The sequence below is a fragment of the Gorilla gorilla genome, chromosome 7, assembly GCF_029281585.2.
Source record: "Gorilla gorilla gorilla isolate KB3781 chromosome 7, NHGRI_mGorGor1-v2.1_pri, whole genome shotgun sequence".
Classification (NCBI taxonomy): domain Eukaryota; kingdom Metazoa; phylum Chordata; class Mammalia; order Primates; family Hominidae; genus Gorilla; species Gorilla gorilla.
Window position 1 is genome coordinate 82248866 of NC_073231.2, and position 22166 is coordinate 82271031.

The 22166-nt window shown below is 36.9% G+C and overlaps 1 protein-coding gene and 1 pseudogene across 16 annotated transcripts in view; one reads left to right on the forward strand and one right to left on the reverse strand.

The window, feature by feature from the left end:
* Positions 1 to 22166, reverse strand: part of LOC101126317 (disintegrin and metalloproteinase domain-containing protein 32) — a 179630-nt gene that overhangs the window by 110840 nt on the left and 46624 nt on the right. For 13 of the 16 annotated variants that reach the window (XR_008667910.2, XR_008667909.2, XR_008667911.2 and 10 more), the window contains 4 exons: positions 15543 to 15611; positions 11693 to 11764; positions 11332 to 11498; positions 6530 to 6611 (listed from right to left, as the gene is read on the reverse strand). The exons of 2 other annotated variants lie outside the window; for them this stretch is intronic. Coding sequence is in view for 9 of the 14 variants with exons in the window: in XM_063709327.1 (XP_063565397.1) it covers positions 6530 to 6611; positions 11332 to 11498; positions 11693 to 11764; positions 15543 to 15611 (390 nt within the window). In the remaining 5 variants the exon portion in view is untranslated. The remainder of the gene's footprint in view (positions 1 to 6529; positions 6612 to 11331; positions 11499 to 11692; positions 11765 to 15542; positions 15612 to 22166) is intronic. One more of the 16 variants, XM_063709328.1, reaches the window with a different exon arrangement.
* Positions 17801 to 18992, forward strand: LOC101125959 (large ribosomal subunit protein uL3-like; annotated as a pseudogene).

The following is a 22166-nucleotide window of genomic DNA, read 5'->3' on the forward strand; positions in this document are numbered from 1 at the left end:
AATCAAATTATAACTCAAAATTCAGAAACTCACTTAAAACTGCACAACTACATAAGCATTGAACAACCTGCTCCCGAAGGACTCCTGGGTAAATAATGAAATTAAGCCAGATATCAAGAAGTTCTTTGAAACTAATGAGAACAAAGAGACAACGTACCGGAATCTATGGGATGCAGGTAAAGCCATGTTAAGAGAGAAATTCATAGGATTAAATGGCCACATCAAAAAGCTAGAAATATCTCAAATCAAAAACCTAACATGCCAACTAAAAGAACAAGAGAACCAAGAGTAACCGAACCCCAAAGCTAGCAGAAGACAAGAAATAACCAAGATCAGAGCAGAACTGAAGGAGATAGAGACACACAAAAAAACCTTCAAAAAATCAATGAATCCAGGAGCTGCTTTTTTGAAAAAATTAATATAATAGATAAACCACTAGCTAGACTAGTAAAGAAGAAAAGAGAGAAGAATCAAATAGATACAATCAGAAATGATAAGGGGGATATCACCACTGACCCCACAGAAATACAAACAACCATCAGAGAATACTGTAAACACCTCTATGCACATAAACTAGAAAATCTAGAAGAAATGGATAAATTCCTGGACACGTAACACCCCTCCAAGACTGAACCAGGAAGAAATTGAATCCCTGAATAAACAAATAAATGAGTTCCGAAATGGAGGCAGAATTAATGAATAGCCTACCAACCAAAAAAAGCCCAGGACCAGAAGAATTTACAGCTAACATTCTACCAGAGGTAGAAAGAAGAGCTGGTACCATTTTTACTGAAACTATTCCAAACAATTGAAAAGAAAGGACTCCTCCCCAATTCATTTTATGAACCCAGCATCATCCTGATACCAAAACCCAGCAGAGATACAACAAAAAAAGAAAACTTCAGGCCAATATCTCTGATGAACATCGATGCAAAAATCCTCAATAAAATACCGGCAAACTGAATCCAGCTGTACATCAAAAAGCTTATCCACTATGATCAAGTTGGCTTCGTCCCCAGGATGCAAGGTTGGTTCAACATACACAAATCAACAAATGTGATTCATCACATAAACAGAACTAAAGACAAAAACCACATGATTATCTCAATAGATGCAGAAAAATCCTTTGAAAAAATTTTCATGTTAAAATCTCTCAGTAAACTAGGTAGAAAGAATGAACAAACCTCAAAATAATAAGAACCATCTATGGAAAACCCAAAGCCAATGTCATACTGAATGGGCAAAAGCTGGAAGCATTCCCCTTATAAACTGGCACAAGACAAGCATTCCCTCTCTCACCATTCCTATTCAACATAGTATTGGAAGTTCTGGCCAGGACAATAAGGCAAAATAAAAAAATAAAGGGAATTCAAATAGAAAGAGAGGAAGTCAAATTGTCTTTGTTTGCAGATGACATGATCCTATACCTAGAAAACTTCATCCTCTCAGCCCAAAAGCTCCTTAAGCTAATATGCAACTTCAGCAATGTCTCAGGATACAAAATCAATATGCAAAAATAACTAGCATTCCTACACCAACAACAGAAAAGCAGAGAGTGAAATCATGAATGAACTCCCACTCACAGTTGCTACAAAGAGAATAAAATACCTAGGAATACAGCTAACAAGGGAAGTGAAGGACCTCTTCAAGGAGTACTACAAATCAGTGCTCAAGAAAATTAGGGAGGACACAAACAATTGAAAAATATTCCATGTTCATAAATAGAAAGAATCAATATCATGAAAATGGCCATACTGCCCAAAGCAATTTATAGATTGATTCAATGCTATTTCCATTAAACTACCATTGACATTCTTCACAGAATTAGAAAAAAAATCTATCACACTCTGGGGACTATTGTGGGGTGGGGGGAGGAGGGAGGGATAGCACTGGGAGATATACCTAATGCTAGATGACGAGTTGGTGGGTGCAGCGCACCAGCAAGGCACATGTATACATATGTAACTAACCTGCACATTGTGCACATGTACCCTAAAACTTAAAGTATAATAATAAAAAATAAACAAATAAATAAATAAGGAAACTGAGGCAAAAAAAAAATCATATGGAACCAAAAAAGAGTTCAAATAGCCACAACCATCCTAAGAGAAAAGAACAAAGCTGGAAGCATCACGCTACCCAACTTCAAACTATACTACAAGGCTACAGTAACCAAAACAGCATGGTACTGGTACAAGAACAGACACATAGACCAATAGAACAGAATAGAGAACTCAGAAATAAGACCACACACCTACAACCATCTGATCTTCAACAAATCTGACACAAACAAGCAATAGGGAAAGGATTCCCTATTTAATAAATGGACCTGGGAGAACTGGCTAGCCATATGCAGAAAATTGAAACTGGACTCCTTCCTTATACCTTATACAAAAATTAAGTTGATTGGGCATGGTGGCTCACGCCTGTAACCCCAACACTTTGGGAGGCCAGGGCAGGTGCGTCACATGAGGACAGGAGTTCGAGACCAGCCTGACCAACACAGTGAAACCTTGTATCTACTAAAAATACAAAAATTAGCCAAGTGTGGCAGTGCACGTCTGTAATCCCAGCTACTGGCAAGTCTGAAGCAAGAGAATCGCTTGAACCTTGGAGGCAGAGGTTGCAGTGAGCCTAGATTGTGCCACTGCACTCCAGCCTGGGCTACAGAGTGAGACCCTGTCTCAAAAAAAAAATTAACCCAATATGGATTAAAAACTGAAATGTAAAACCCAAAACTATCAAAACCTTTGAAGAAAATCTAGGCAACGTCATTCAGGACAGAGGCATGGGAAAAGATTTCATGACAAAAATGAAAAAAGCAATCATAATAAAAGCAAAAACTGACAAATGGGATCTAATTAAACTGAAGAGCTTCTGCAGAGCAAAAGAAACTATCATCTGAGTGAACAGACAACTTACAGAAGGGGAGAAAATTTTTGCAATCTATCCATCTGATAAAGGTCTAATCTACAGAGTCTACAAGGAACTTAAACATATTTACAAGAAAAAAAATTAAAAAGTGGACAAAGGACATGAACAGACACTTCTCGAAAGAAGACATTCATGTGGGCAAAAAACATGAAAAAAAAAACTCAACAGCACTGATCATTAAAGAAATGCAAATTAAAACCACAATGAGATACCATCTCACGCCAGTCAGAATGGTGATTATTAAAAAGTCAAGAAACAACAGATGCTGGCAAAGCTATGGAGAAATAGGAATATGTTTGTTTTGTTTGGTTTGTTTGTTTGCTTGTTTGTTTGTTTTTGAGACAGAGTCTCCCTCTTGTTGCCCAGGCTGGAGTGCAGTGGCACGATCTCGGCTTACTGCAACCTCTGCCTCCCAGGTTCAAGCGATTCTCCTGCCTCAGCCTTCTGAGTAGCTGGGATTACAGGTGCCTGCCACCATGCCTGGCTAATTTTTGTATTGTTAGTAGCGACAAGGTTTCACCATGTTGGTCAGGCTGGTCTCAAACTCCTGACCTCGTGATCCACCCGCCTCGGCCTCCCAGAATGCTGGGATTATAGGCGTGAGCCACTGCGGCCGGCCTGGAACATGTTTAGACTGTTGGTGGGAATGTAAATTAGTTCAGCCATTGTGGAAGACACTGTGGCAATTCCTCAAAGACCTAGAGGCAGAAACACCATTTAGCCCAGCAATCCCATTACTGGGTATATACCCAAAGGAATATAAATCATTCTATTATAAAGACACATGCACCTGTATGTTCATTGCAGCACTAGTCACAATAGCAAAGACATGGAATCAATCCAAATGTCCATCAATAATAGACTGGATGAAGCAAATGTGATACATATATAAATGTGATACATATACAACATGGAATACTATGTATGCAGTCGAAAAAAGGAAAGACTTTGCAGGGACAAGGATGGAACTGGAAGCCATTATCCTCAGCAAACTAACACAGGAACAGAAAACTAAACACTGCATGTTCTCACTTATAAGTGGGAGCTGAACAATAAGAACACATAGACACAGGGAGGGGAACAACACACACTGGGGCCTGTCAGGGGGGCCGGGGAAGGGAGAGCACCAGGATAAACAGCTAATGTATGCGGGGCTTAATACTTAGGTGATAGGTTGATAGGTGCAGAAAACCACCATGGCACACATTTACCTATGTAACAAACCTACACATCCTGCATATGTACCCCAGAACTTAAACGCTGAAGAAAAAAAAGTGCTTTCATTGATAAAATAGCTCAATGTTTGCAATTCATACACACTGTGTTAAAAAAAAAAATCAAGAGTTATTCCAGAAAAGTAGTAAAAGATTCCAAGACAAGGAAGATGGGATTTCATTTTCTGTGGCAGTTGGTTTCACCCGTAACAAGTAAAAGAAGTTAGAAAAAAATTCAGTGCTCCATTAGATTCTGATGCCTAAAATGTCCTCCTTTGACCATCAAAGCTTTACTGTCATAAGAAATATTTATTTCTTTATTCAATAGTTAATATTATGTATCTATTTATAATACTATAAAATGCTGTTTATTTATTTAATTCTATCAATCTCTAGACAAAGTGCAAAAGCCCTACAGAATTAGTTATAAATTATCTAAATCTTGACAATGGGTATAAGAAACATACAACTACATTACACCTCTTACTGTTCACAGCAAGCAAACAGTGGACATTGTTTAACATATATATAGATATTACATAAAATTAAAAATAAGAACCAATATTTAAATATATATATTTAAACATAAGCAACAAGTAGAGAGAGTGGACTCAACATATCAAATATAATATTACCAATATTGTCTACAGTTTATAAATTAAAATAGAGGTAAGGGCATATATATTTTTAAATAAATAAATTTAACCAACAGAAGAACTTAAATGGAAATTATTAAATTCTTAAATAGGACTAAATGAAGAGGTAGACAGTTTTACTATCATTTTTTGCTTTGTATATCTATAGCTTAAACAATTTACCATGTGCATTCATTATTTCAGTAATAAAAAATGTTTAAGTATTAGAAATAAAAATAGGTGCTGCAAAATCACATTTTGCAAAAAAATATAGAGAGAGAAAGAGCTACAGTAACAGATAAACAGAGAAACACACGAAGTAGAAGATATACATGCAGGTGATGTGTAATGATCAAATCAGGGTAACTGGGCTATCCATAACCTCAAACATATACCATTTATTTGTTCTGAGAACAATCCAAATCTTGTCCTCTAGCTATTTTGAAATATACTATAAATTATTGTTAATTATAGTCACCCTATTGTGCTATCGAATACTAGAACTGGCCAGACATGGTGGCTCATGCCTGTTATCCCAGCACCTTGGGAGGCAGGAAGCACCGAGGCAGGCAGATCACTTTAGGCCAGGAGTTTGAGACTGTCATGGCCAACATGTTCAAAACCCTTCTTTACTAAAAATACAAAAAAGTTAGCTGGTTGTTGTGGGTCACCTCTGTAATCTCAGCTACTAGGGAGACTGAGACATGAGAATCACTTGAACCCTGGAGGCGGAGGTTGCAGTGAGCCAAGATCGGGCTGCTGCACTCCAGCCTGGCATAAAAGCAAGACTCTGTCAAAATATATATATATATATACTAGAACTTATTCCTTCTACCTAACTGTAATTTTGTACCCATTACTCAACTTCTCTTCATCTCCTCTTCCCCCTACCCTTCCCAACCTCTGGTAATCACCATTCTGCTCACTGCCTTTACATACAACTATTATGTGTCAATAAAAAAATGAATAACAGTTTCTAAAAACATGTTCTAAAAATTTTTTTATTTAAAACTCTTTTAAGAAAACAAGAAGATATATATATCAATCAAAATGTTAATAGTGGTTATCTCTACCTGGTGGCAAAATGCAAAATTATATGAATTTTCTTATATGTTCCTATATATATACTTAACAAATTTGACATCATTAACATAAATTACTTTGTAAGTTAAAAAAATAGTACTTAAACTTGTTTTTTTAAAAATGAGTAGGGTGAGAAAATGGCACAAAGAGATGCATCAACTTTTCAATAATGCATTTATTTTTACCCATTATATATATAAAATCACATTTATCCATATTATAAATGCTTAAAATACACATAAAAGTTTATTTTACTGTCTTTCAGAGTTCTGAAACATCTTAAGGAATCCTTAATCTGGTTTTTGTTTTGATTTTGAATCTATTTTATCTATAAGAATATTTCTCCAATTATATGTCTGCAAGCAAAAATCTATTTTGGGTTATAGAACTTTTACTGCAGATAATTTTTCACAATGCATTATTCTGTATATCAAGAACAGCATGCGTATTTATGATATTTTTATTCCAACTCCCAAACATAATTAATTGCAACAAGATATTGATCTACAAAATATTCTTCCTTCTACACACTTAAAAATTTTAACAGTAATGGAAAAAAATGCAATCTGTAAACATGCACATAAATTGTACAAAATATATACTATCATGTCAAATAATTTTTAAACGTGTTAATTTAAAAAATAAGATTAAATAGTTACATACCAATGCAACTCCTGCAGAATAACGAGTAATACACATTGTTCCAGGAAACACTGCTCCCAAATAACGAGGATAATCCATATAACTAAATAAATAAATTTACATTTATAATTGATTTTAACAGACAATTTAAAAATGAGAATTCCTGCTAATAATTTAAGTCTGCAGTTCATAAAATCCAAATCTGAAGCAAATTGAGGTATGATCTTTCCATATGTCCTCAATTGTTTCAAATTTGGAATATTATTTAATATGACATATTAGTATCAATTAGATTAAACACTCTTGATATCTGAAACATATCCAATGGATCAAAGTTTTTAATGCCTTTAGTGTTCTCATCACATCTGGCTATGTTTGCCAAAGGCTTTGCTCCAATATTCTGATAAAAAATACTTTGTTGAGTGACAGTGACAAATTGTTTCAATGTATAGATTAAAATATGTTGCTCCCAGGTAGTAAAGTTCAACAGTTTCCAATAGGAGTGCTTTATTGTTTCACACCCAAACATTATTATTTCAGCCTTGAGTAAGGAGCCATTTAAACTGTCATATAATAATAGCACTATTCTCAGAACTTTACATTAACTAATCCATTTAACACTCAAAACAAACTAGTGAAGTAGATATTATTTTTGTCCCCATTGAGCAAATCAAGTATCAGATGGGAAATATAAGTAACTCTCTCAAGGTAGCATGATTAATACGTCCTACTGAAGGATCTGAACTTAGGCAGTCTGAATCCAAGCCATATTCTCAACTACTAAGGTATAGATGCTCCAAGCATTTACTGCCTTATTTAGAGCCCCCACCAAAACGAATAAGCCAGGATGTGAGTAAAGAAGCTTAAGAAGCTTGGAATTCAATTCTCAATTTGAAATGCCCCTTCTGTCTCAATTGCACTTCACTTCACAATCGCACTGCCTCTCCACTACTTTTATTCTGTCTCTCTGATATTGTTTATACCTAACCCTTCCAGCATTTGTTTCCAAGTATTTGTTCCTAATGCCCAACATTGGTTTTATGTTCCAACATCTAAGTATTGTTTACTCTGTTTCTCCTTCCCACAGATACTTTAATAAGCCCTTTTTTTACAACTTAGACTTCCCCTAAAATTCTACGCATACTCCTGACAAGCTCAGTAATATATTTTTTACCTCATACTGACACCTTTTGACGTGCCCACTCCACATCAAATCAGTTGTCAAGATCTACCACCTTGCTTTGTCAGTGTTTGTTTCCTTTCCCTCCTTCAAAGGTTCAGCTCCAGTTCTAACTATGAATTCCATACTCTATAAAAGGTAATAATATTAATCCTAAAGAAAACTCTAGCAGACTAAAAGTTGGGGGTGGAAGAGACCTTCTACGCTATACAGGAAACCAAAAAGTAAGAAGAAAATATTAACAAATTTGGCCATATGAAATGTAAAAGTTTTCATGTAGTGTTGGGAGCCGAAAGCCTGAGGGTCATGACCAACTCAGCATTCCCCTGGAGGCTATATGATTAAACAGCAAACTGTTTATCATGAATGCATAATGTGGGCAAATTCACATCTGTGCCTGCCACCAGAAGGTATGCTGAGGGCAGTCACTCCCTGGTGCCGTGCTCCTTGAGGGTAGCTACTGGAACATCTGGAGCCTACTGTTCAAAGAATGCAGTCATGCAGGCCCGCACTAAGTCAAGCGGCTGACCACAACCACCCCCTTCTCCCTATCTCCTTTACTCAATAAATATGAAGGGCTCTAGAAGTTCAGGGCCCCTGTTCACTAAAAGCAAGGAGCCCCCTGACCCCTTCTTGCAAATATATTCTTTTCTCTTTGTCTTTATTCCTGCATTCGTCCTCCTTTGTTCAGTCCAGCAAGGTCTGCCACAATGTAGCAGAGAAAAAAAAGTTTATAGAAAAATTATAGATATGGAAAAAGATTTGTCATAAAGATAAACAATGTTAGTATCTAAGCATTCAAAAAGCCCTTACAGGCATCCAAATCGGTAAAGAGGAAGTCAAACTGTCACGTTTGGTGATGATACGATCATTTACCTTGAAAATTCTAAAGACTCCTCCAAAAAGCTCCTAGATCTAATAAAAGAATTCAGCAAAGTTTCCGGATACAAGATTAATGTACACAAATCAGTAGTTCTTCTATAACACCAACAGTGATCAAGCAGAGAATCAAATCAAGAACTCAACCCCTTTCACAATAGCTGCAAAAAAATAAAATACTTAGGAATATACTTAACCAAGGAGTAGAAAGACCTCTACAAGGAAAACTACAAAACAATGCCGAAAGAAATCATAGATGACACAAACAAATTGAAACACATCCCATGCTCATGGATGGATAGAATCAATATTGTGAAAATGATCATATTGCCAAAAGCAGTCTAAAAATTCAATTCAATCCCCATCAAAATACCACCATCATTCTTCACAGAATTAGAAAAAAAATTCTAAAATTCATATGGAACCTAAAAACAGCCCGCATAGCCAAAGCAAGACTAAGCAAAAAGAGCAAATCTGGAGCCATCACACTAACTGATTTGAAACTATACTGTAAGGCCATAGTCACCAAAACAGCATGATACTGGTATAAAAATAGGCATGTAGATCAATGGAACAGAATAGAGAACCCAGAAATAAACCCAAATACTTATAGCCAACTGATCTTCAGCAAAGCAAACAAAAACATAAAGTGGGGAGAGGACACCCTATTCAACAAATGGTGCTGGGATAATTCCCAAGCCACATGTAGGAGATGAAACTGGATCCTCATCTCTCACCTTATACAAAAATCAACTCAAGATGGATTTAACCTAAGGACTTAAACTAAGACCTGAAACTATAAAAATTCTAGAAGATAACATTGGAAAACCCCTTCCAGACATTGGCTTAGGCAAGAATTTCACGACAAAGACCTCAAAAGCAAATGCAATAAAAACAAAGATAAATAGTTCGGACTTAATTAAACTAAAGAGCTTTCACACAGCAAAAGGAACAGTCAGCACAGTAAACAGACAACCCACAGAGTGAGAGAAAATCTTCACAATCTATACATCTGACAAAGGACTAATATCCAGAACCTACAATGAACTCAAACAAATCAGTAAGAAAAAAACAAACAATCCCATCAAAAAGTGGGCTAAGGACATGAATAGACAATTCTCAAAAGAAGATATACAAATGGCCAACAAACATATGAAAAAAATGCTCAACACTAATGAGCAGGGAAATGCAAATCAAAACCACAATGTAAAACCACCTTACTCCTCCAATAAAGGCCATAATCAAAAAATCAAAAAACAGTAGATGTTGGTGTGGATGCAGTGATCATGGAACATTTCTACAGTGCTGGTGGGAATGTAAACTAGTACAGCCACTATGGAAAACAGTGTGAAGATTCCTTAAAGATCTAAAAGCAGAACTACCATTTGATCCAGCAATCCCACTACTGGGTATCTACCCAGAGGAAAAGAAGTCATTAATTGAAAAAGATACTTACACACGCATGTTTATAGCAGCACAATTCACAATTGCAAAATCATGGAACCAACCCAAATGCCCATCAATCAACCAGTGGATAAAAAAACTGTGGCAATGTGATGGAATACTACTCAGCCATAAAAAGGAATGAATTGACTGCATTTGCAGCGACCTGGATGAGATTGGAGACTATTATTCTAAGTGAAGTAACTCAAGAATGGAAAACCAAACATCGTATGTTCTCACCAATATGTGGGAGCTAAGCTATGAGGCAAAGGCATAAGAATGATACAATGGACTGTGGGGACTGGGGGGAAGAGTGGGAGGCGGGGCGAGGGATAAAAGACTACAAATATGGTGCAGTGTATACTGCTCAGGTGATGGGTGCACCAAAATCTCATAAATCACCACTAAAGAACTTACTCATGTAACCAAATATCACCTGTACCCCAATAACTTACGGGGAAAAAATATAAATATTAAAGATAATGAAATTATTTTTTAAAAACCCTTACAAATTATAGGGAAGTAGTCAAATGACAAGAAAAGGCAATTACAGAAGGACAGATACAAATGATCAACAAGCATTTGAAAAGATGCTCAAATCCACCAGTCATCAGAAAAAAAGCAAATTAAAATGACAATGACATTAAGTTATATCCATCAGACTACCAAAAATTAAAAGAGCAGTAACATTTATGGCTGGCAGAGATGTGAGGGAAAGATTAGTCTCACACAAGCAAAAGAAAACACTGACATACCAAACTTAAATACATATATAGACATGTATAGTTTCATTGAAAGACACTTGCTAATTATTGCTAATAAATTTAATATGAATACAATTATAAATATATAGCTATAATTTATAATTAGAAAACTAACATTTTAAAATTACTCAGAAAATTCATTAGGGTAAAGTCTTTGTAGCCGCATTTACCAAGTCTTTGGTCAAAGCTTATTTAAGAATGTAAACCTCTCAAGATAAATCCCATCTCTTTAAGTAGTGGTTAAGAGTTTTGGCTCTAGAGTTACGAACTGTGGGTTCAAACCTAGTAGTACCACCAGATCCAAGAGTCCTGAGATGGCTTAACCTCTTGAAACTCTCAGTGTCTTCATTTATAAAAGCTTTATTAGCATAGAAATAAATGTTAGTAACGTTTTTTATTGCCTGACAACTAGAAACTGAGCATAAAGCCTGAATAAAGCACATACTAAATAATCAAAGCATAGATATTCAGAAATGAATAATAATTCCTTACATTAAGCCACATAATTATCACAGGTCTTTGTTTTCTTTCTAGGAATAATGAAACATTATTCTTACATTAGTAGATATGCAATATCATGAGGCCTTAGGTTAAGATAAGATTGTTTCCATTCTAAAAATTTTTGCAATAATTCATCTGCCTCACCAACTGTAGAAATCTTACTTTCATCTGACCATAACTCCAATGATGACAGCACAATAGTAACTTTAAATTGGGTGAACATCTAAAAACAGAAGAGATAAATACATGCATAATTCATATTTATGTTATCTTATAAAAACCCAGAAATTCAAAGTTTTTACAATCCCACACTCAGTTTATATGGGTGGGTTAATTATCCAGGAATACCGCATCAAGTTTAGGCAAATTATCATTTCAAAACAACAATTATTTTAATATGAAAAGGAAAACACTTACTGAATTTGCAAGGCCAACAATTTCGATGACTTTATTTGTTACTATCATGCTATCAGAGCCCCAGTAATCATACTGAAAAACAGAATTAATTTTATATTTAAGTACAAATTATTATGTAGTATTTTTAAGATTCTTTTCCATCTACTGTCAGAGGTGTAAGGCTGCTTTGGGTTTCAACAGTTCAAAATAAAACATTAATAAGTAAAAACTGAATATAAACTGGATCCCTCATGCATCGCTGATGGGAATGTAAAATGGTACAGCCACTCTGGAAAATAATTTGGTAACTTCAACTTCTTTGAAATCAAAACAAAGAATGGATTTACTATATGGCCCAGCAATCTCACTTCTGAGCATTTATCTCAAAAAACTGATCCTCACGCAAATACTTGTACATGAATGTCCATAACATCTTTACTCATAATAGCTAAAAACTAGAAATAACTCATATATCCTTCAATGGTTAAATGGTTAAATAAACTGTAGTACATTCCTACCATAAACTCAGCAATAAAAAGAAACAAATGTTGATATATGGAACTGCCTGGATAAATCTCAAGAAAATTATGCTTAGCATAAAAACATAATCTCAAAAGGATACAGACTGCTTGATAACTTTATGCAATGTGTGTGAAATCACAAAGAAGGAGAACGGCTTAGTGGACACCAAAGGCTCAGAAGCGGGCAGGGGATCAGTGTGGCTCTAATGGGATCACACAGGAGAGTGCTGTGGTGATGGTACTGTTGAGTGTCCCAATTGTGGCAATGGTTATGGAAGGCTACCTATGTAATACCATTGCATAAAACTGTACATAAATGCACACACACAAATGAGTGTATGTGTATGTATACATACATATACATCGCTCTTGAAATCTGAAAAACTGGATTGCAACTATGTCAAACTGTATATATCCACAGACAAACTCTCTATAGTACATCACCTTGGATGTTCCACAGGATCCTCAAATTATCCCAAAGTAAACTCATATCCAAAACTAAAATAAATATAATCAAAACTAAACTCATCGTCTTCCTTCAAAAATCTCTTCCTACTTATATTTTCACTACTTTAGTGAATGGTATTATTATCTAACACATCCTACATTTATTACACTACATGCTCCATGAGAGCGGAAATTGTTCTGTTTTATTCACTGCTATATCCCCAATGGCTAGAACAGCAACTGTTATCTAGATGATGCTCAACGAATTTGTTAAGTAAATGAATAAATCAATCAAATCAAGTTCTTCTAATTCAACCCAATCAGTAATTTTTAAAGGTGTTCCTTTATTTTTATTCTTGATGCCACTAATTTATAAGTTTTCACCCTGATTACTAGAACAGTCTCTTAAATGATTCCTCCTTCCCCAATTTTCCCACCAGCAATCTGGTCCCTACACTATTACCAAAATGATTATTCTAAGGTAAAATAGAAATATGTCACTCCTCTATTTAAAATATTTCAATGACATCTTCCCTCCTTCCCTTTGTGGGCCCTGAATGATGGAGAGTGCCCCCTACCATTGGAAACTGAGTAACAGCCTGTCTTTTCAATAGCAACCATCTACTGATCTGTTGGCTTCAATATACCTGAGTAATAATAAAACCTACATTTTAAAACACCCACTTGGATGCTCTTATAGTATAACAACTTACAGTTGTGTTTCCGTGTCTGTCTCCGTTATTAAACTGTGTATATATAGAACCATATGCTTTCTACAATCATGGCAATGAATTCACTATGCCATAATTACGGATTTACAAATTATAAAGTCACTGAAGAAAATATGAATACTATGATTGTTTGTTTGTTTGTTTTTGAGATGGAGTCTTCCTCTGTTGCCTAGGCTGGAGGCCAGTGGTGCGATCTCGGCTCACTGCACCCTCCATCTCCCTTGTTCAAGCAGTTTTCCTGCCTCAGTCTCCTGAGTAGCTGGGACTACAGGTGTCCACCACCACGCCTGGCTAATTTTTGTGTTTTTAGTAGAGACAAGGTTTCACAATGTTGGCCAGGCTGGTCTGGAACTCCTGACCTCAGGTGATCCACCCACCTCAGCTTCCCAAAGTACTGGGATTACAGGCATGCACCACACCCGACCAAGGGTTTTTTTTACTAAAGAATATGTAAAAATGTATAAGAACATAAAGAAGAAATGTTTAATCAGCATTATATGACTTGAAAACCTGGCAATTTGGAATCACCACACTGTCTTCCACAATGGTTGAACTAGTTCACAGTCCCACAACAGTGTAAAAGAACTAGAAATACCATTTGACCCAGCCATCCCATTACTGGGTATATACCCAAAGGAATATAAATCATGCTGCTATAAAGACACATGCACACGTATGTTTATTGCAGCACTATTCACAATAGCAAAGACTTGGAACCAACCCAAATGTCCAACAATGATAGTCTGGATCAAGAATATGTGGCACATATACACCATGGAATACTATGCAGCCATAAAAAATGATGAGTTCATGTCCTTTGTAGGGACATGAATGAAGCTGGAAACCATCATTCTCAGCAAACTATCACAAGGACAAAAAACCAAACACCACATGTTCTCACTAGGTGGGAACTGAACAACGAGAAAACTAGGACACAGGAAGGAGAACATCACACACCAGGGCCTGTTGTGGGGTGGGGGGAGGGGGGAGGGATAGCATTAGGAGATATACCTAATGAAAATGACGAGTTAATGGGTGCAGCACACCAACATGGCACATGTATACATATGTGACAAACCTGCACGTTGTGCACATGTACCCTAGAACTTAAAGTATAATAAATATATATATATATAAAATAAAATAAAAAAGAAAACCTGGCAATTTGGAGAAGCTTTTGAAACTACTCTCAAGATATATAACATAATCCAAAAACAAAAGGAGTTTCAAAATCCAAAATATTCCCTGGAAACTTAGTCATATTTATCAGAAATACTTCAATTTTCTCTCAGCTATCTCAATGTCTCAATGTTCTCTTAAATGTTCCCTTTTCCCTTTTCCCTGTACTCTAATAAATCAAGTTATTTTCATCTCTTTCTCCAAATCCTGGTCCCTGACCTTAACTCTGGCTTCCTGACGAGCTCTAAACCCTAGGAATAGAATTGGTAATGAGTATTAGTCATACCCGCTGTGGTATTCCATAGGTATACACAAATAAAGGCTTATCATCAGAATAAAACCTAGAAAGTATATTTTTAATCTCTGTTTTCTGAAATCTTTCAACTATTAAAAGAAATAAAGACATACCTAGTTGACTGCAAACTAAGTTGTCACCCCAAGGTTCTGAAACTCAGAGGCCTCAGACTGTTTATGGAAATTAGGAATCTCGAGGTACTCTTTTCATCAGGTAAACAATGGACTAGAATGGGTGCCCCACCAAAAACTGCTAAAAAAACTTCTTGACACATTAGTGAAAGTCATTCTAGTAGATAGTTATACTATCATCACTTTTGTTCCAATAAATATTCTAGGGTGGAATGTTCCCTAGACTACATTCTGCTCTTCAAACTTCCCTAAAATAGAATTTCACTTCTACCAAAATCACCATTAAATGGTAGTGTGGATTGAGAGGGATTCTAGAAATGTGAAGTGCCAGGGAAAAAAATACATTTTGTTCTGCAGTACTGTTGTGTAAGTATTTCTAATAAAACATTTCTGATAAAACTAGTATCATTTTGACTATTTAGTTTCTCAGTTTGCACATTTTTCCACTATTGTCTCTATGACATGTGAGTAAGAACATTGGACTCTTTTAGTTTCTGTCTAGCTAGCTAGGCATAATCATACATTTGGATCAAATATTTCAAAGCAAAGAAAAAGCAAAACACATACCAAAGTTTTGTCCACCACAATATGCATTTCTAGATAAAGAGGAAATAAATCTGGAACAGCTGGTTCTGACTAGAAAAGAGGAAAACAGCATATAATACATGAAAAATTTCATAATTTTTTTACTTGAACTCTTCTTTAAAGCTAATACCACAGCACTTACAAGATATGCAGAGATGTTTGCTTTATCAAATTGGTTAAAATCAATAAATAAAGTTTTAAGTTTTGTGGCAATGTACTCAAGTAGTTAGAAGATTGCCCATGAAGTTGTAACATCTATCTCAGTATATCTACAACTTCCAATTTATGAACTAAGAAAAAACACCTAGCATTTCCATCTACTTCATCTGCATATCAGAAATAAACTTTTGCTTTAAAAACTATATGTGTGTGGAGGATTTTTTTTTTTTTTTTTTTTTTTTGAGATGGAGTCTCGCTCTGTCGCCCAGGCTAGAGTGCAGTGGCGCGATCTCAGTTCACTGCAAGCTCCGCCTCCTGGGTTCACGCCATTCTCCCGCATCAGCCTCCGGAGTAGCTGGGACTACAGGCGCCTGCCACCACGTCGGGCTAATTTTTTGTATTTTTAGTAGAGGCGGAGTTTCACTGTGTTAGCCAGGATGGTCTCCATCTCCTGACCTCGCGATCCGCCCGCCTTGGCCTCCCAAAGTGCTGGGATTACAGGCGTGAGCCACCGCGCTCCTTTCTGTATTTGTGTCCTTTGCAATATGACTTTTCAGTGCCTCTCATCAAGAGGTGAGTTCATTTTTCCTCTCTCTCAATCTGGGCTGGGCTTTGTAACTTGTTTGAGCCAATAAAGGCAATAGAAGTGTTGTTTTGCCAATCTTGAGCCTAAGTCGCCTTTCATACTGCCATTCCTGATCTTGGAATCCCTGCCTGTACACATCTGGCCAGACTGCCAGATGATAAGAGCAAATGGCCTATTCACGCAATTGCCCCAGAAAAAAACATCAAAATAAAAAAACAGGACAATGCTTGAGGGGGGAAAAAAGCTGCTGGGTTTCTATAAGGGAGTATTGTGGTCCTTGAACTGACCCATCTACCATCCCATCTCACACATCCAGCTCATTGGCATCCATTAAGATAGAGGCCCATTTCCTGGTGTGGCTTTCCCGTGCCAGAGGAAGAAATACCAAATTTGTTCTCAAAGAATTATGGTTATGTGTTTTGAGCTGTCCAGTGGCTCCCTAAAGGTTTTGCTCAAGAGCTTTCCTTTGTTTCCTCCACCATGAAATTTCACAGGGTTGGAGTGGACTCCAAGGCAGTGTTTATAAAAAGCATTTCAAGGCAAATACACTGGCTGCAGCCACCTGGAGCAAGGAAAAACGGACAAGAAAAGCAGCAAGCACACTAAAAAGTCTAGGAAGAAGGAGGCTGAGGAAGGAAATGGGTGGAGAAATGAAGGCTTTGGAAACCTCAGGCATATACTGGGAAATCTAGAGGGCCACCCACATGTCCAAGGCTGGACACTTGCTCAGAATAGACTTGAAAAGACACTAAGCTTTCTCCTCTGCCTGGCTTTCAGACATTGTACAAGCAAGAGTCAAGGCTAAGGGTGAGTTGTCAACATCTGGAATAAGTGTTGCATGTATATCCAAACCCAGAGTCAATCTGTAAAAACCAAGGAAGTCTTTTCTCTTTTTTGGCTCCAGTAATTTAAAGAAATCTCTATCAAATCACTTGGTGACTACTAAACAATATTGTTCACAAAATATTTCTTTACTTTAGAAAAGTCAGTAAACAAGCAAAAAACTACAACCCACAACAAGCAGTAACAACACACCTTGCTGGGGAGTGAGGAAGAATCTGATTTCCAGCATTACCACATCAAAATATTCAAAATGTTCAAATTTCAACAACAACAAGAAAGTAGTATGGCCCATTCTCAGAAAATAGAGAAACAGAAATGGTACCTCTGGAAGCCCAGACATTGTACTTACTAGACAAATAATGTAAATTAATTGTTTTAAAATATGTTCAAAAAGCTATGAAAAACTATGTAAAAAAAAACTAAAGGAAACCAGAAGAATGATACTTCACCAAATAGAGAGTATCCATAAAAATATAGAAATTATAAAAAGGAAATTGTGGAGCTAAAAAGTAAAACACATGAAAATTTACTAGGATTCAATAACATAGTTGAGCAAGCAGAAAAAAGGAATCAGCAAACTTCAAAACAAATCAATCAAGATTATTCAATCTGAGGAGCACAATAAAAGAATAAAGCGGGATTTGATGGCATGATGTCTCGCAGGAAATCCTTTGCTCCAAGACATGGGTCCCCGGGCTTCCTGCCTTGGAAACACAGCAGTAGGCATCATGGCAAGGTGAAGAGCTTCCCCAGTGATGACCCTTCTAAACTGGTCCACCTCACAGCTTTCCTGGGATACAAGGCTGGCATGACACATCGTGTGGGAAGCTGGCCAGCTAGGACCCAAGGTGAACAAGAAGGAAGGGGTAGAGGCTATGACCATTGTGGAGACACTGCCCATGGTGGTTGTAGGCATCCTGGGCTATATGGAAACCCCTCAAGGCCTCTGAATTTCCAAGACCATCTTTGTTGAGCACATTAGCAATGAGTGCAAAAGGCACTTCTATAGGAACTGGCATAAAGCTAAGTAGAAGGCTTTTACCAAGTACTGCAAGAAACTGCAGGGTGAGGATGACAAGAAGCAGCTGAAGGACTTCAACAGCATGAAAAAGTACTGCCAAGTCATCCACATCAATATCTACACCCAGAAGCACCTGCTTCCTCTATGTATGAAGAAGACCCACCTGATGGAGATCCAGGTGAACAGAGGCACTGTGACCGAGAAACTGGACTGGTCTCTGGAGAGGCTAGAGGACCAGGTACCTGTGAAACAAGTGTTTGGGCAGGACAAGATGATTGACATCAAACGGGTGACCAAGGGCAAAGGCTACAAAGAGGTCACCAGTCATTGGCATACCAAGAAGCTGCCCTACAAGACCCACTGAGGGCTGTGCAAGGTTGCCAATATTGGGGCATGGCATCCTGCCCATATGACCTTCTCTGTGGCACATACTAGACACAAACCATCACTGCACTGAGATCAACAAGAAGATCTATAATATCAGTCAGAGCTACTTCATCAAGGATGGCAAATTGATCAGTGCCTCCACTGACTATAACCTGACAAGAGCATCAACCCTCTGGGTGGCTTTGTCCACTATGGTGAAGTGACCAATGACTTTGTCATGCTGAAGTGCTGTGTGGTGGGAACTAAGAAGCAAGCGCTCATCCTCCACAAGTCTTGATGCAGACCAAGCAGCAGGCTCTGGAGAAGACTGACCTTAAGTTCATTGACACTACCTTTAAATTTGGCCATGGCCACTTCCAAACCATGGAGAAGAAGCATTCATGGGACCACTCAAGAAAGACCAGATTGCAAAGGAAGAAGGAGCTTAATGCCAGGAACAGATTGTACAGCTGATGGGATCTCAATAAAAGTTATCTGACACTGAAAAAAAAAGAATGAAGAAAAATGAACAGAGCCTAAGAGACCTGTGGGACACCATCAAGCTCATATATAAGAAGAGTTCCTAGCAGAAGAGAAGAAAGGGGCAGAAAGAAAATTTGAAAAATAATGGGTGAAAACCTCCCCAGTTTGATGAAAGATATGAATCTACACATCCAAGAAGCTTAACAAACTCCAAGTAGAATAAACTCAAAAGAATTCACACCAAAACGTATTATAATCAAAGTGTCCAAAGTTAATGATAAAAAGAGAACCTTGAAAACAGCAAGAGAAAAGCAATTCCTCACAAATGAGAGATCTTCAATAATAGTAATATCTAATTTCTTATTAGAAACCAGGGAGGCCAGAGGTAGTGGGATGACATTTAAAGTGCTGGAGGGAAAAAAACTGTCAAACAAGAATTCTATATCTGACAAAACTATCCTTCAAAAATGAAGGAGAAATTAAGACATTCCCAGATAAATAAAAACTGAAAAAGCTCATTGCTAGTAGACTTGCCTGTTTATTATAGGCCAAATGGTATCCCAGTAAAATTCATATGTTAAAGATCTAACCCCAGTATGTCACAAAATGAGGCTGTATTTGGAGACAGGGCCTTTAAAGAGGTAATTAGATTGAAAATTAGGTCATTAGGATGGGCTCTGATGCAATGTAACTGGTATCTTTATAAGAGAAAATTAGAACACAAACACAGAAGGAAGATCTTGTGCAGATACAGGGAGAGGGTGATTACTTATATGCCAAGCAGAGGGTCCTCAGAAGAAACTACAACTTAGTTAACACCTTGATCTCAAACTTCCAGGCTCCAGAATTGTGAAAAAATACATATCCTTGTTTAAGCTACCCAGTCCATGGTAAATTGTTATGGCAGCTGTAGTAAACTAATACACTGCCCTACAAGAAATGCCAAAGGTAGTCCTTCAGTTTAAAATGAAAGCACACAAAACAGTAACAAGAAGCAATAAAAGAAATTAAAAACACAGTAAAGGTAAATACATTGGTAACTATAGAAGATATTATTATAGCTGGGTGCAGTGGCTCACACTTATACTCCTGGCACTCTGGAAGGCCAAAATGGGAGGACTGCTTGAGTCCAGGAGTTTGAGACTAGCCTGGGCAACAAAGGAAGACCCAGTCTCTACAAATAAACAAATTAGCTGGGCATGGTGGCACATGCCTGTGGTCCCAGCTAATTGGGAGGCAGAGGCAGGAGGATCACCTGTGCTTAGGAGGGAAAGGATGCAGTAAGCTGTGATCACAGCACCAGCACCACACTCCAGCCTGGATGACAGAGTAAGACCCTGCCTCCAAAAAAAAAAGATACTATTATTATATTTTTGTTTTGTTATTCCTCACTTTTCCCCAAATTATTTAAGAGAAAATGTATCAAATTATTAAGCTATTGTATTACTATACAATAGCTTGTACATTGTATTATCATTAACATAGCTTAATGTTATTAGATAATTTGCGATAATAAAAACATAAAGAAGACAAAGCTGTATAGAAGCAGCGTTTTGTATACTATAGAGGCTAAGTTGGTATTAATTCAAACTATGATTGTTATAAATTTAAGATGTTATTGTAATATCCAGAGTAACCACTAAGAAAATAATCAAAATTACATAAAGAAAAATAAATGAGAAGGGAATCAAAATGACATACTAGAAAAAAAATCCACTAAACAAAAGAAGGCAGTAATAGAGAAATAGAGACCAAAAAAAGATATAAGACATATAGAAAACAATTAGCAAATGTCAAATTAAGTCTTTATTGAGCCCAGGAGGCAGGGGTTGCAGTGAGTCGAGATCCACAACTGGTGCTCTGTATGGCTTAGACATCTCTTTTCCTGAATCTACTGCCACACTGCTCTTTATATTTATCATGTCATCTTGCTTCCGCACATCAAGGAAAACCCTACTACTTCAGAAATTAATCCATCCATTGACTCTTTTACTGGTATAAGCAACTACATCTTGAGTCTGTCAGTTTAGGAAGCCTCACATGTTTGGCCTCTCTCAATGTCATGCTATTGTCACATAAAGGTAGAGCTATACTGCCTCTGTTACTACCATTATTGCCACTTTGCTCTATGCATCCATCCAGGCTATTGAAATTCTTGACACAGATTACCATAAATTACAATGACATGCAGTAACTAAGAAAGCATATGAGGACAATTTGATTTCCTCTCTTCCAATTTGAATATCCTTTATTTCTTTCTCTTGTCTGATTGCCCTGGCTGGAATTTCCAATACTATGTTGAATAGGAGTGATGCCAGAGGGCATCTTTGTCTTGTGTCAGTTTTCAAAGAGAATGCTTCCAGTTTTTGCCCATTCAGTATGATATTGCCTGTGGATTTGTCATAAATAGCTCTTATTATTTTGAGATACGTTCAATCAATACCTAGTTTATTGAGCGCTTTTAGCATGAAGGAGTGTTGAATTTTATCAAAGGCCTTTTCTGCATCTATTGAGATAATCAGAATGGGAGAAAATTTTTGCAATCTACCCATCTGACAAAAGACTAATATCCAGAATCTACAAAGAACTTAAACAAATTTACGAGAAAAAAAAAACCATCAAAAAGTGGGTGAAGGGTTTGAACAGACACTTCTCAAAAGAAGACATTTATGCAACCAACAAACATATGAAAAAAAAAAAGCTCATCATCCCTGGTCATTAAGAGAAATGCAAATCAAAACCACAATGAGATACCATCTCATGCCAGTTAGAATGGCAATCATTAAAAAGTCAGGAAACAATAGATGCTAGAAAGGATGTGGAGAAATAGGAATGCTTTTACACTGTTGGTGGGAGTGTAAATTAGTTCAACCATTGTGAAAGACAGCGTGGCAATTCCTCAAGGATCTAGAACCAAAAATACCATTTGACCCAGCAATCCCATTCCTGGGTATATACCCAAAGGATTATAAATCATTCTACTGTAAAGACACATGCACACATATGTTTATTGCTGCACTGTTCACAATAGCAAAGACTTGGAACCAACCCAAATGCCCATCAATGATAGACTGGATAAAGAAAATGTGGTACACATACACCATGGAATACTATGCAGCCATAAAAAAGGATGAGTTCATGTCCTTTG